General features: G+C 45.3%; 2 protein-coding genes across 3 annotated transcripts in view; both read right to left on the bottom strand.

Annotated features, from left to right (window-relative positions):
• Positions 1–3,330: 3,330 nt before the first annotated feature.
• On the bottom strand, positions 3,331–6,100 carry LOC143013633 (beta-1,3-galactosyltransferase 5-like). Of its 2 annotated transcripts, none has more exons than XM_076167327.1 (2): positions 5,382–6,100; positions 3,331–5,088 (listed from the first exon to the last, which is right to left on the bottom strand). In XM_076167327.1, exon 2 carries the CDS (start codon positions 5,079–5,081, stop codon positions 4,053–4,055), a length of 1,029 nt encoding a protein of 342 aa, XP_076023442.1. In that variant the 5' UTR covers positions 5,082–5,088; positions 5,382–6,100; the 3' UTR covers positions 3,331–4,052. The 2 variants fall into 2 exon arrangements, with proteins under 2 accessions (XP_076023442.1, XP_076023443.1); XM_076167328.1 differs by having other exon boundaries at positions 3,331–5,084; positions 5,382–6,099.
• A 2,265-nt stretch (positions 6,101–8,365) lies between these two features.
• The window catches only part of LOC143013630 (beta-1,3-galactosyltransferase 1-like), a 7,238-nt gene continuing 3,103 nt past the window's right edge, over positions 8,366–12,500 (bottom strand). Inside the window, exon 2 of the mRNA XM_076167323.1 lies at positions 8,366–10,765. Coding sequence (XP_076023438.1) covers positions 9,658–10,765 — 1,108 coding nt within the window. The 3' untranslated portion in view covers positions 8,366–9,657. The remainder of the gene's footprint in view (positions 10,766–12,500) is intronic.

The raw sequence follows: 12,500 nt of genomic DNA, 5'->3' as shown, positions 1-12,500 counted from the left end.
AGTTTAGTTTGACCTTTCGTCTCTTATCGGGCTCCTCCTCCTCCTCCTCCTCCTCCTGCTCTCTGGTTAATCTGCTCTGCGGTGAATTTGAGCTTTCACTTTTTTGGCACTTTCACCACTTTTAAGTCTTTGCAGTCTGAAGGCATTTGAACAGTTTAGAGTTTGGCTTCAGTATGAAACTTCTGACATTTCGACCAAGCCTGTAAACGACAAACAACAACAACTAACCATGATGTGACCGCGGACTGAAGCAGTTAGGAGGCTTTCATTGGGCTGCTGTCTTCTGTCTCTCATCTCTGCTCTCTCCCCCTCTCTTCGCCAATCAAACCTCACCTTCATCGTCTTCTCCTTCGTCATGGTGCTTCCTCTGGAGCTGCAGCTTCCCTCACTGTGTGCAGGCTGTGTGGATATTTATGGGCTGGTGAATGGAGAGAGATAGGATGAGACCCAGAGCTTGGCCTCTGCCCCGCACGGGCTGCTTCCACTAAATCATGGCCGAGTCTGGATTACGTTTGCAGCTAGGTGTGTGTGTGTGTGTGTGTGTGTGTGTGTGTGTGTGTGTGTGTGTGTGTGTGTGTGTGTGTGTGTGTGTGTGTGTGTGTGTGTGTGTGTGTGTGTGTGTGTGTTTGTGTGTGTGTGTGTGTGACAGACAAACAGAGAGCTAAACTGAAGTTGATGCTGAATTGCTTTATTTATTTCAGTGTTTACTCCGTCTACACACACGTCGTCTGTGTTATGAGGAGGCCTAGCAGAGGAACCTGAACTCACCCCGTGAACGCCGCCCGGACCGGAACAGCTGAGGTTCACCAGCCTGCGGCGTTTGCTTTTTCTCTCAGGGTGACTGAGGGGACAGGCGGTCTGCAGGGGGCCGCTGGGGGTAAATGACTGCAACACCTGGTCTACACGCAACACTAGGGGGTGTCTCCTGTCTGTCTCCTGTCTGTAGCCACGACAGCTACATTTACTGGAGAAATGTCAAAATGGTGTGTGTGATCATGTCATCCCCACAAAAAAAAAATTCTTTCTCACCCAAAAAAAGCTGTGTCTGAAAAGTTTCCATCCAGAATGTTGTGTTTGTCACAGATTAGAGAAATCTCTGGAGCCACACGAGGGCGCTGTTCCTTCACTATATTCCCTCTCCTCGGCTGTAGAGTCTCCGCCGTGCTGTTTGTCGTGAACAAAGGGATCGATGGGTTTGGGTCTCACTGGATGTGTTTCTGAAGGGGGTCAAGCTCAATGTCCAAACATACAGTTCTCATTCATATACAGTATGTTCTCTCTAAGTTAACACACACACACACACAAACAAACCACCACATACGCAATGTGCCTCAACTAAGACATGAGTGCCTTCACTTAATCCCCTTGAGATGGCCGAGAGCGATAAAGGAAGAGAAGAGCAATTTCCCCTTTAGTAGTAGCGTGTGTGTGTGTGTGTGTGTGTGTGTGTGTGTGTGTGTGTGGATGGAGGTAATGGGCTTGGAGTCATTTGGGCGGTCATATCTGAGACAGCAGGATAATAAATTTCAGCCACGCCCAAACAAACTGTCTGGGTGGACTCAGACTGGATGAAGAGGCGGAACACGTGTGTGTGTGAGGACAGAAACGAGAGGAAGAGTGCAGACTTCATTCATCTGTGTGTGAGTGAGTGAGTGAGTGAGTGAGTGAGTGTGTGTGTGTGTGTGTGTGTGTGTGTGTGTTCTCTTGTTGTTCCTCCTGCAGTAGACAGGGACAACAGTGACTGATGCATCTTTGACAACAGGCGGCAGCAGTAAAGCTATGAGTAATGTGTGTGTACAGTGTATGCAGAGTGTTGTGTGATTTATGAAGGGAGAAGTCAGCAGGAGAAAGGAGAGCAGGGCCTTTAACTGCACGGATCCCCCTTATCTGACACGGAGGGAACGGATCTGAGACAGCTGGAGGTGAACAGGAACACCAGGGAGGACATAAATCCATTTGTAGTGTCAGCGGGAGAGAATGGAGTTATTGAGCTCTGCGTGAACACACACTGATCTCACCTGGCTTAGGTTTCTCTCCACGATGGGAAGTGATAGATGGCCACAGAGGTGATAAGTGGGATCTTGATTTGTGGTTGAATATTTTTGAGACTTTGTTTGCACAGCCTGACAGAGGGCAGAAACAACGACAGCTGAGTTTGGTTTTCATTCAGACGCTGGCAAGACTAAATTATTATTCATCCTAAAATGAAATCCTTTTCCTATAAACAGACCTTGAATAAACAAATGATAAAATAAAGTATATATTAATTATTGTTTATGACGTCTTCAATTTAATTGATTCGACCTTATAATGTCGTATTCTCCTAGTTTAACATCCTTTTTGTAATGAACTGCCGTGTGTATGAGAGGCGCTGTATTATCCTGTGTTATGGCGCCCTCTCGTGGGCGGACGACACACTGCACCTTCTCAGAGGCGTTGTTGAAGGCACATTTATGAAACTTCCGCAACACCGCAAGTTTCATTTCACGAGTAAAGTCATAGACAGCCGGCAGGCAGCTTATGCACTTTCAACTCAACCGAACCATTAAAGAAAAGCCATTTGTCTTTTCTGACACTAGAGAATTTATGAAATGTAACAAAAGCAAAGGAAATCAAGGTAGAGGTCAAATTATTTATCATTTCTTATCTTTATAAATTACTGTTCTCAATTCTATCTGACAAAACACTATAGTCTACAGTCTAGAGTCTACAGCAATCACAAAGAATCCAGCAAACAAATCCAAAACTAACAACCAAACATTCATCAAAAGGGAATCGGATCAATAAAGCAGAATAGATAACAAGTGTGATATGTGACCTAATGTCAAATCACACACACACACACACAACTCTAATAACAGACCAGCATTAATTAAAGTAACAATATAACTAATAGCTACAGTAACTTCTTTATCTGACAGCAGTTTGCTCCACATTCTGTCTTTTCCCCTTGAAACCAGAAGCCTGCATCCTCGTGACCCAGAGTGAGAATCCACCCAACAGATACGACAATGGGAATGTCCCATTATTTACCATTTCCTAGTTCTACACATTGAAATTGTACATTCAAGTGTCAATCAGATCTTATGGAAGCTAGATAAATAGCAGTATATTGAATATAAGTGTGTGTGTGGACAGTGTCACCACACGGAGCAGATACATTTCAACGAGTCACTGAGCAGAAGCGCTCCACTCGCTCCACTGTCATTACATTTCTAAGGAAGCGTTCCCCTGCCGCTTGGCAACGTGAAGACAGCAGCGCCGCCGCAGCAGCGCCGTTTCCTGTCACTTCTCTTCTTTCATAACACACACACACACACACACACACACACACACACACACACACACACACACACACACACACACACACACACACACACACACACACACACACACACACACACACACACACACACACACACACACACACACACACACACACACTACATGACCTCATTTAATAAATGAATCCTTGAGTTTGTGTCTTCTAAAGCAAAATGTGACATTTGTAGTTAAACTCCAACAATAAAACCATCCAAATAAATACATACATCCAAATTAGGTGACAGACATTTTCTTTAGTTAAATTGGAGTGTGTTGGTGATGCAGAGGCACCTGATAGGAGCCCTGTGGAGTCCCACACAGAGATGTGTTGTGCTTCTGGCTTCCTGTCTACAGGCCTGGTATCCAACCAGACTGAAAGGCTCAGTGACCAGATTAGGAGATAGTTTCCCTGAAAGTCACGGAAGGATCAGCAGCGGTTTGACCTCTCAGCAGCGGTTTGGCCTCTCAGCGGCTGACTGACTCACGGAGAGCGCTCGTGGTGACGCACGTCCCTTTATGACCACAATGACTCATATGTTTCACCTCCACCACGTCTGCACAAAGAGGCCCGGACCTTCTTCAGTCTTAGTGTCTGTACCCACCCGACAGTAACCCCTGCAGGTGACCAGAGGATCTCAAGGTCCCACATGTTGAAGTGGAAACCAGCTGTTTTGTTTTGCATTGTTTGTTCCCTTGGGTTTGTTCCCTTTCCTTTCCTTAGGTTTGTCTCAACATTTCTCTCCAGGCTCTCTGCTTCTCTGCCAGTAACTCCTCATCTGTGCCACGCTCGTCGTCACCACGGCGATGGCTCTGGAAATCCTGCAGCTGCTGAGCGGGTGGCGGGGGTCGACCAGGAACAGCTCCTTCTCGATGGGGTCGGTGGGGGAAATGCCCAGGCGCTTCAGGCACATGCCCAGGTAGGCGTCCTCGATGTAGATGGGCTTGATCTGAGGGGAGACCTTCAGGATCTTCTCCACCAGGTCCAGAGACATGATGTAGGCAAAGCCCAGAGGGTACGGGGGGAACTCGGACTCAGCAATCACATTCCAGGGCATGTAGAACTTATTGAAGGGGTTCCTCAGCACCGGGCTGTGCCACCACACCAGGCCCGTCATGTAGTCCTGCCCGGACGCTCCCGTGTCCAGTAACAACGTCAGCAGCCTGTCAATATTGAGGAAGACGTCCGAGTCGACCTTCATGACGTAGGAGACCTGAGTGCAGTGTGTGTTCAGCCACTCCAGCATCATCATGGTCTTGATGGTCAAGTTGTGGTAGGAGTCGTGGAAGTCGCTTTGGATCAGGTCGTGGTGCTCCAGGCTCTCCTGTCTGAGCTTCTCCTGCTGCTGCTGGGCGTCGGCTCCGGTGGGCACGCCCAGCACGAACACGGTTCGGATCAGCTGACCCCGGACCACCGCCTCTTTGCCCCACATCTCACGGATGGCACCCCGGGCTTCTATGTCCTTAGGCCCCACCGGAACCAGCAGTATCAGGAAAGGATTGACGGTCTTGCAGGTCTCTGTGTGGTCCAGTATGTATTTGTACTTCCGAGGGTAGGCGACGTGGTACGGCCCGGGATCCTCCCACTGCGGTTCAGCCACTGTTTCAGCCGGTGGTCCGGCCTGAGCGGGACGGCTGGAGACCTCGGCCCTGCTGGGTTGTGGAGGGTTCATGTGCGGCTTCTTCCAATCCAAGTTCAGGTAGAGAAAGATGGCGACTGCTCCCAGCGCGATGATGACGATGTGCCTGGAGTAGCTCATCTTCTGCCTCAAGGATGAGTGACAGAAAAGGTGACATTCAAAACAGTGGAACAGCGTAGCGTGCGGCCTCGCCAGGGGCCGGAAACAGTGACGTAACGTTACAGAAACAAACCCATTAGACTCTAAAAGTGTGAAGTCTGAAGTAACAACTGACATAGACTCTCACTTCGTCTTATGATAAGACGAACTAATGACAACTGACGCGGAGTAACGCGAGCGCTGGGTGTGCGTGTGCGCGCGCGTGTGATGTGACAATTTTAGTTGTGTGTGTGTGTGTGAGAGAGAGAGAGAGAGACGTACCCGACAGTAACTCAAACGTGGTTACAACGCAACACAAACCGTTCCGTCTTGTTCTTCGTGCCAAACACATCAACACACACCAACACACTAAAATAAAGAGAATAAAACGACAAAAAAATGGTTGTAAAACATAGGTAAAACAGGTACAAACTAGCCCTCCTCGCTCCCGCAGGTGGGTGTAAACACGGAAGTAAAGTCTCTTATCACTAACACACACGCTCTCTCTCCGCCTCTCCGTCAGTGTACTCCCTCTCTCTCTCTCCGCCTTCGGTGGTGAACACACAGATCTGTGTGTTTAAACTTGAGAAAGTTAAAATCTGAATAACTGTTATTGACCCAGGGTTTGTCTACAATGAATGCACACGTATACACACATGTATACTGCAAATATAAGTCAAAGGTTTGTTAACCTTATTACTGTTTGCCTTTTAAAATGTCAGTTCAGGTTGAGTTCCGTGATTCGCAATTCTTTGGCTGTAGAGCTCTTTGTCCTCTCTCCTTTCAGCAACTACGTCTTACTTGCCTCATAGGTGATAATGAGTTGATAGACCAACCCTTAAACCAACACGGACAGCCGGGGAATGTTTCTCTCCTTATCCTTGGCTGATCTGCACCCAGCTCAATCTTCTTCCATTGTCTTCCACATGTACCCGGAACCTGGGCGTTCCTCTGAAGGTTTCTTGAGCCGGACCTAAACAGGGCAGTGTCTCTACACTTACCTACCTGAGCTCAAAATAAACCAGCCACGTCATTTTACACAAACCTACAGGAACCGCTTTATTTATCAACAAGTCATATTCCGGCTTCTTACGTCACAGGGCGGTGCAGTTAAGCTGCTCTATGCGTCAGTATTTGATTTGCCACGATACGTTGGAAATGCTGCCAGACGCCATGAATGTTCAAACCTTCATTATCATCAGAGACAATTTTTTCTCTTCTGCCCAGGTTAAACAATCACCGGTCTGATCTGCTCATGTTTGTATCGCCTGACTGTTTCATACTTCTTATTCTCTGTATTGCTTCTCCCTCTCTATACATAACAATCGTCTCCAGAAGATGCTGTATATCTACACACTCATTGTTATGACTTCAGATGCTGTCTTCACTAAAGCTATTTGGCAAAGAACTAAACATCTATAAGCCTCACCAAACGGTCAAACATCGTCTTTTGGTTGAACTACTAGTTAAGAATGTGAGAGATTTAAACCTGCTTTGAATATCCACATTACTCACTCAAATCACCTTACAAATGAGAGCGAGCCGGGCTGAGAGGAGCAGGATTGCTAAACTTGTGATCTTACATGCGGATCAGATCGTCAAGATTGATCTGTTTAATTTCACAGGCGACACAGATTTGTGTTTCCTAATTGTGGCAGCAGTTATCAGTGTCCAAACATGCTGGCTGGCAGGCTCTCCTCAGCTCTGGCAGCCTTTCAGCAGCTCAGATCCATCCACCTTATCTTATCTTATTCCATTCACTGTGTCTCTTACTACATGTAATCACTTCCACTTGGAATCAGTCCTCACCAAACATGATGTAACTCTAAAGTGTGGCTAACCTGACGCTGTGTGCCTGTGTGTGTGTGTGTGTGTGTGTGTGTGTGTGTGTGTGGGTGGGTGGACGGGAATGTCCCGATACCGGACAGCAGCACACCCCTGCTGTGGGTGTAAGAGGGACTGCCCCATATAGGAGAGTTGTTCATATGAGAGAGTTCTAGTACCAATTTGTAAAATGTGGCTGTGACTGACAAAGATCAAAATAAATAATATTTTTATGAGGAATACATTTGCTTCCTGCTTGCATTGTAGTTTATTCTGTATTATAATACATTTTACACTTCTGGTTGGATGCTAACTGCATTTCATTGGCTTGTACCTATACTTTGCTCAATGACAATAAAGTTGAATCTTATCTAATCTAATTTTGCATAGCAGCTGAATAGGGTCGGCCTACGCTACTGTATCTTAACATCGGCCATAGTGGAGGTACTTGGAGAGCCAAATATCTTTGAAGTGGTACCTGATGTAAACTAGTTTGAGAACCACTGCTCTATATTAACTGCCTGCAAAGATCCACTGGCTTGCGGGAATCAAGATATTCATTTAAATCAATAATTTGCATTGTTGAACACACAGACTCGAATGCTGATCCCATAAAGCAGTGGACATGATAAACACGGGAGTCCGGGCTGTAAGAGGTTTTATGTGAGCAAATATTTTACCGTTTCATCAGGCAATGAATGTTCACATGAGCGAGCTGATAAAGAGGAAGGTTCACATGCACCTCAAAAGCAGTCGTGGCCCTTCTGACGCATACAGGACGTTTAGACAAAAGGTCACACCTACACCTGAGACATGTGAGCCGACAGCAACCGTGTCATATTACCCTCTCACACCCACAACACAACAGGAGAGGGGATTCCTTTTATGAAACCTAATGGTCACTGCACTTCTTTAGGCTGTAAGTTGAAGCATTCCTGGTCATATCTGCTGTTCATGGTGTCTGCAGCACCACACACACACCTGTTCAAATACTATTTGAACTTCATATCAAGTTCATGACGGCAATACAGGCGGAAGTTAAACAACAGGTTTTCAATGTGTAGTTAATTTAATCTTTATTATGTGATCGACGACGCACATCTGTGTTTGTACGATATAAATCTGAAACAACGCACCGGAAATACCCAGATGTCTGTGTGTGAGTGGGTGTGTGTGTGTGTGTGTGTGTGTGTGTGTGTGTGTGTGTAAGTGGGTGTCATCAATTGCTGATATCTAATTGATATGACTGATTTAGGTCTGCATAGCGGTGTGGCAACAAACAGACAACGTGTTTCCAATCTGAGCCATGTGTGCTAAAGAGCAATTTGCTGAAGATGCAGTTTTAGTCAGTCAGTCTGATTTACTGGCTTAAACGCAGCCAAATCAAGTGTCAAGCATAGGTGGGAGAGAATGAATGACACAGAGGAAATCAAACTAGCAGCCACAGAGATGATTTTGTGCTTTATTGTACAATTAAATCAAATACAATTGATTGAAGGTGAAAAAATACCTATTGAGCCGTGCATTAAGCAGCCTGCCCAGCATCCACACAGCCCACACTCTTCACCCATTCTTACCACTCAACCTGATAGATAGCTTAGTAGAGGCTAATAAATAGTTAGGGTTAAGATTTTCTTCCTCTCTTTGCTCAAAACTTTGAACCAAAAATAAACAAACTGAAAAGAAAAATGCCTCAGAAAACTCACCAAACCATTCATCAAATCAAACAGAGCTGCCAGATGTGAACTCTTTCAGTAATTTCCCTCAGGATAATAAACTTCTATCTTATCTTATCTGAACAAAAAAATGTTTCAAAGCCTCAAGTTGTAAAACTTTGAACTGAACTGACAAGACAATAGACTGGTCTCCAAAAAAGTGCCAAATCCCTTTTTTGGTAGGAGAGAAAGAACTGGCAGTGATCAAAGTGTTCAAGAAGCAACTCATGCAGGTCTACTCCCATAATTGTGGGGCAGCAGTAGCTCAGTCCATAGGGGACTCGGGAGCTTGGGAACCGGAGGCCAGTTTTGCCTCCAGGGCACTGGCGAGGTTTCCCTTGTCATTGTAAGAGACCCAAGATGCTTTTCAAACCTGTGTGATCGTATGTGACTGCATGTGATTGCAAATAAAAGTAACCTAAATCTTATCTTAAATAATTTCCCAGCACCGTTTATGAAAGTCAGCAGCGAGACCATCAACTCCTGGTGCTCATCCTGAAGCCATCTGACCAAGTGTACTTAGCTCCTCCAAACTGAGCTCTCCATCCAGATTAGCTTTCTCATCTGGACTAAATTGTGGAAGCCCCTCAGAGAGACAGAGAGAGAGAAGCAGCAGACCGATCACAAAGTACAATCAATGTTTTAAAGTGCATGTAAACATATTGACATTCAAATCAATTCCAAGGATTCAATACATCAAATGGCGATTAAACTGGCAGACACAAATGATCTCCACCCCTAAAGCGTCACAAAGGAGCCACAACTTCCACTTTTCTTGACATGTCTTTGCGTCATATACCATGCAAACAAACAAACGCAAACAAAACGATGAGCGACATTTGAAATTTCTGCACAGTATACTGTCCATGGTTGGGTTACGCTCTGAAACCTCTGTCGCCCTCCTTCTGATGCAGAGGTTCAGTTGCATTCCAGTTGTTGACCATCAAAGTTGATCCTAATTCTATAAATACTCCTTAGTACCCTCCACCCTTCCTTCTTTCCTCCCTTCCTTCCTTGTGCTAACATGGTGGACCGGGCTTATACAAGTCTGTCCAGTATTTCAACAGATCTTTTGCAGAGGACAGAATGTATGTGATGACTTTAGAGAACTCACAGCGATTATACACTGAGAGGTAGGCTTTAAACTGCCAGGGGTCCGGGGGTGCGGTGGGTGCAAGTCCAAGCTTTTTCATGCACATTCCGACATACGCATCTTCTATATTGAAGGCTGTGATTGATTTAGAGATCTCAACCAATTTCGCTGGCAGGTCGTTAGAGAATAGATATCCCATACCCAGAGTGTAGGTGGGGTAGGTGGAGTCTGGGAACATCTCCTCAGGAACGTACCATTTGGAGTTCTTTGAGCGGATGACTGGCCTCTGCCACATGAGCATTCCTGTCAGGTAGTTGAGTTTCGGGATGTCAGGTTTTTGCAGCATGATCATCAGATTGTCAATATTCAGGAACATGTCTGAGTCAATCTTCATGGCGTACACTGCTGTAGGGCAGCGGGTTGCCAACCAGTCCATGATCACCATCGTTTTAGTGGTCAGATTGAGGTACGTGTCCAGGAAGTTGCTCTGGATCACGTCGTGGTAAAGGCTACTCTCCTGTCTGAGCTTCTCCTGATATAACTCAGCCATCGCTCCTCCAGGGAGGCCTAGCATGAACAGAGTCTTGACCTGCTCACCCCTCACCACAGTCTCATTGCCCCACGTCTTCCTGATGGCATCTCGTGCTGCCACCTCTGAAGGTGCAACCGGAACCATCAGGACCAAGAAAGGGGCTTTGGTCTTACAGGCGTCTGTGTCGTCCATGACAAACTGGTAGTTGCGTGCGTAGGCTGGGTGATACTGAATGACGGGAGGTGCATCAGGTTCCTTTTGCAAAACCATATGTTTTGGATGTACCTTATATGAAGGAGGTATGTGTTTCTTATTGGTGTTGTTGAAAAGCTTCTGGTACTGCACGTGAAGTGGAAAGGACTCCCACCAGGACAGAGAGTTGCTGGACACGCCGTAGTACATGAGGAGGAAAGCCGCACCAATTAGCAGCAGGAAGCTGAATCTGAAACTTCTGAACTGAAACAAAGGGAGCTTCTGATGATGCAGGCTCTCAGCGGTTTGACTGCAATAGAAAGACAAGAGACGTTTCAAACTGGTGAGAAACTGCACAGCTTCAGTAGTACTGATACATATAATTATTGTATCATGCAACAGTGTTGGTGTAGCAGTGGTCATAGTGGAACAGTAAGACATTAGTAACAGCAGCAACAATATCATTATTCATAGCAATAAGAAATAATCACAGGAATACAAAACTGGGGAATTTGAGTTGGAGAACAAAAAGATTTCTTTCAAATCTAACAGGTTAACCCAGTGCTTCTCAAATAGGGGGGCGCGGTGAAATGCCAGGGGGGGGCGCCTGTGACCCCGGGGTACATGCTTTTTCATTGCTGTACCATAGGTGGCAGTGGCGCTTTCATGCCTACATGTAGTGTGCCATTTACCCTCATTATTAGAGCATGCAAGTATGAGCTCCTTTGCTGTGGTGTGGTTTTTTTTCCACACACACACACACACACACACACAGAGCCGGAGCCAATGGAAAAAATGGAAAAATACTAAACAGTGATTAAAAGAAAGGCAGGGAGAGACGGAGATAATGAGACAGACAAAAGCCTCCCGAAAGCGAGGACGAGGAAATATGTGGAAGCAGATGTAGCGCTTGGCTTCACTGTGACTACGGTGGGAGACGAGGAAAGATCGGTGTGTTTACTGTGTCTAAAAGTGTTGGCAGCGGACAGCATGAAGCCAGATAAATTAGGGCGTCACTTAAACACATCACATCCCGACCACGTTGATAAGCCGCTTAACCTTCGTAATGTCCTCGGGGCCAAATTGACCCCAAGGACCGTACAATACTAAAAAGTTGATAAAATGTGTTTTCTTTCATCAAATGGTCTGAAATTTATAGGGGTTGTTTGATACTATGCTCTTCGTGATTAGAAGAAATTTGAAGTCATTTGATTGAATTTTGGTTGTTTTATTAAATGTTTAACTCCTTTGCTCCTGGGGTCAAAATGGTGCCGAAGCACAAAGTGATGTAATGGGGCAAAAAGTCACACCCTACTGCTCTCCAACACATTTTTTATCTTGTATGTTTGATGTGTGTGGTCAAGCAATGGTTATTTAATAATGGCACAACAACAGGAGGTATGGACAGCATGCAATGCCAGGTCCAAAAACGTTCATTTTTTGGGTGCGGCAGAAGCCCTAATCCCTGCCTTACTTTACCTACTTTTATGTAAACAAGCGCTATTGGCCCTAAATTCTAAAATTAAGGAACATTTTTGTGGTAATGGGTTGGACTGGAGTTAGACTAAAGGTGTAACACAAAATTAATAGAAAATTTATACTTTATGCTTCAAATAACAGTCAAACCATTTTGGGGTCAATGTGACCCCAGAGGACAGTAGGTGTTAGTATTTGCTCTCATTCAAAAAATTCAAAAACGGCACCCTCACTAAACTTTGACATATTCCACTCCGGTTCATGTCAAATAGTCAAGACCATATCAAATATTTCAAAAAAAAACATTTCCCATTTTTTAAACTCAAAAATAGGGTATATTGAATGTAAACAAGGCTTTTTGGCCCTAAATTCCAAAATAAATGGAAAAAGTTGTGGTGATGCGTTGGACTGGAGTCAGACTAAAGCTGTGACACAAAAATAATTTTACACTTTATGGTTTAGATAACAGTCAAACTATTTGGGGTCAATCTGACCCCAGAGGGCCTTAGGTGTATGTAACACGGGAGGACATTACGAGGGGTAAGTTTTTAGCACGTTTGTGATTTCAT

The sequence above is a fragment of the Genypterus blacodes genome, unplaced genomic scaffold (genome assembly GCF_046128005.1).
Source record: "Genypterus blacodes isolate CSIRO-AG114 ecotype Tasmania unplaced genomic scaffold, CSIRO-AGI_Gbla_v1 ptg000157l_1, whole genome shotgun sequence".
NCBI lineage: Eukaryota > Metazoa > Chordata > Actinopteri > Ophidiiformes > Ophidiidae > Genypterus > Genypterus blacodes.
This window is presented reverse-complemented; position numbering and strand designations above follow the sequence as displayed.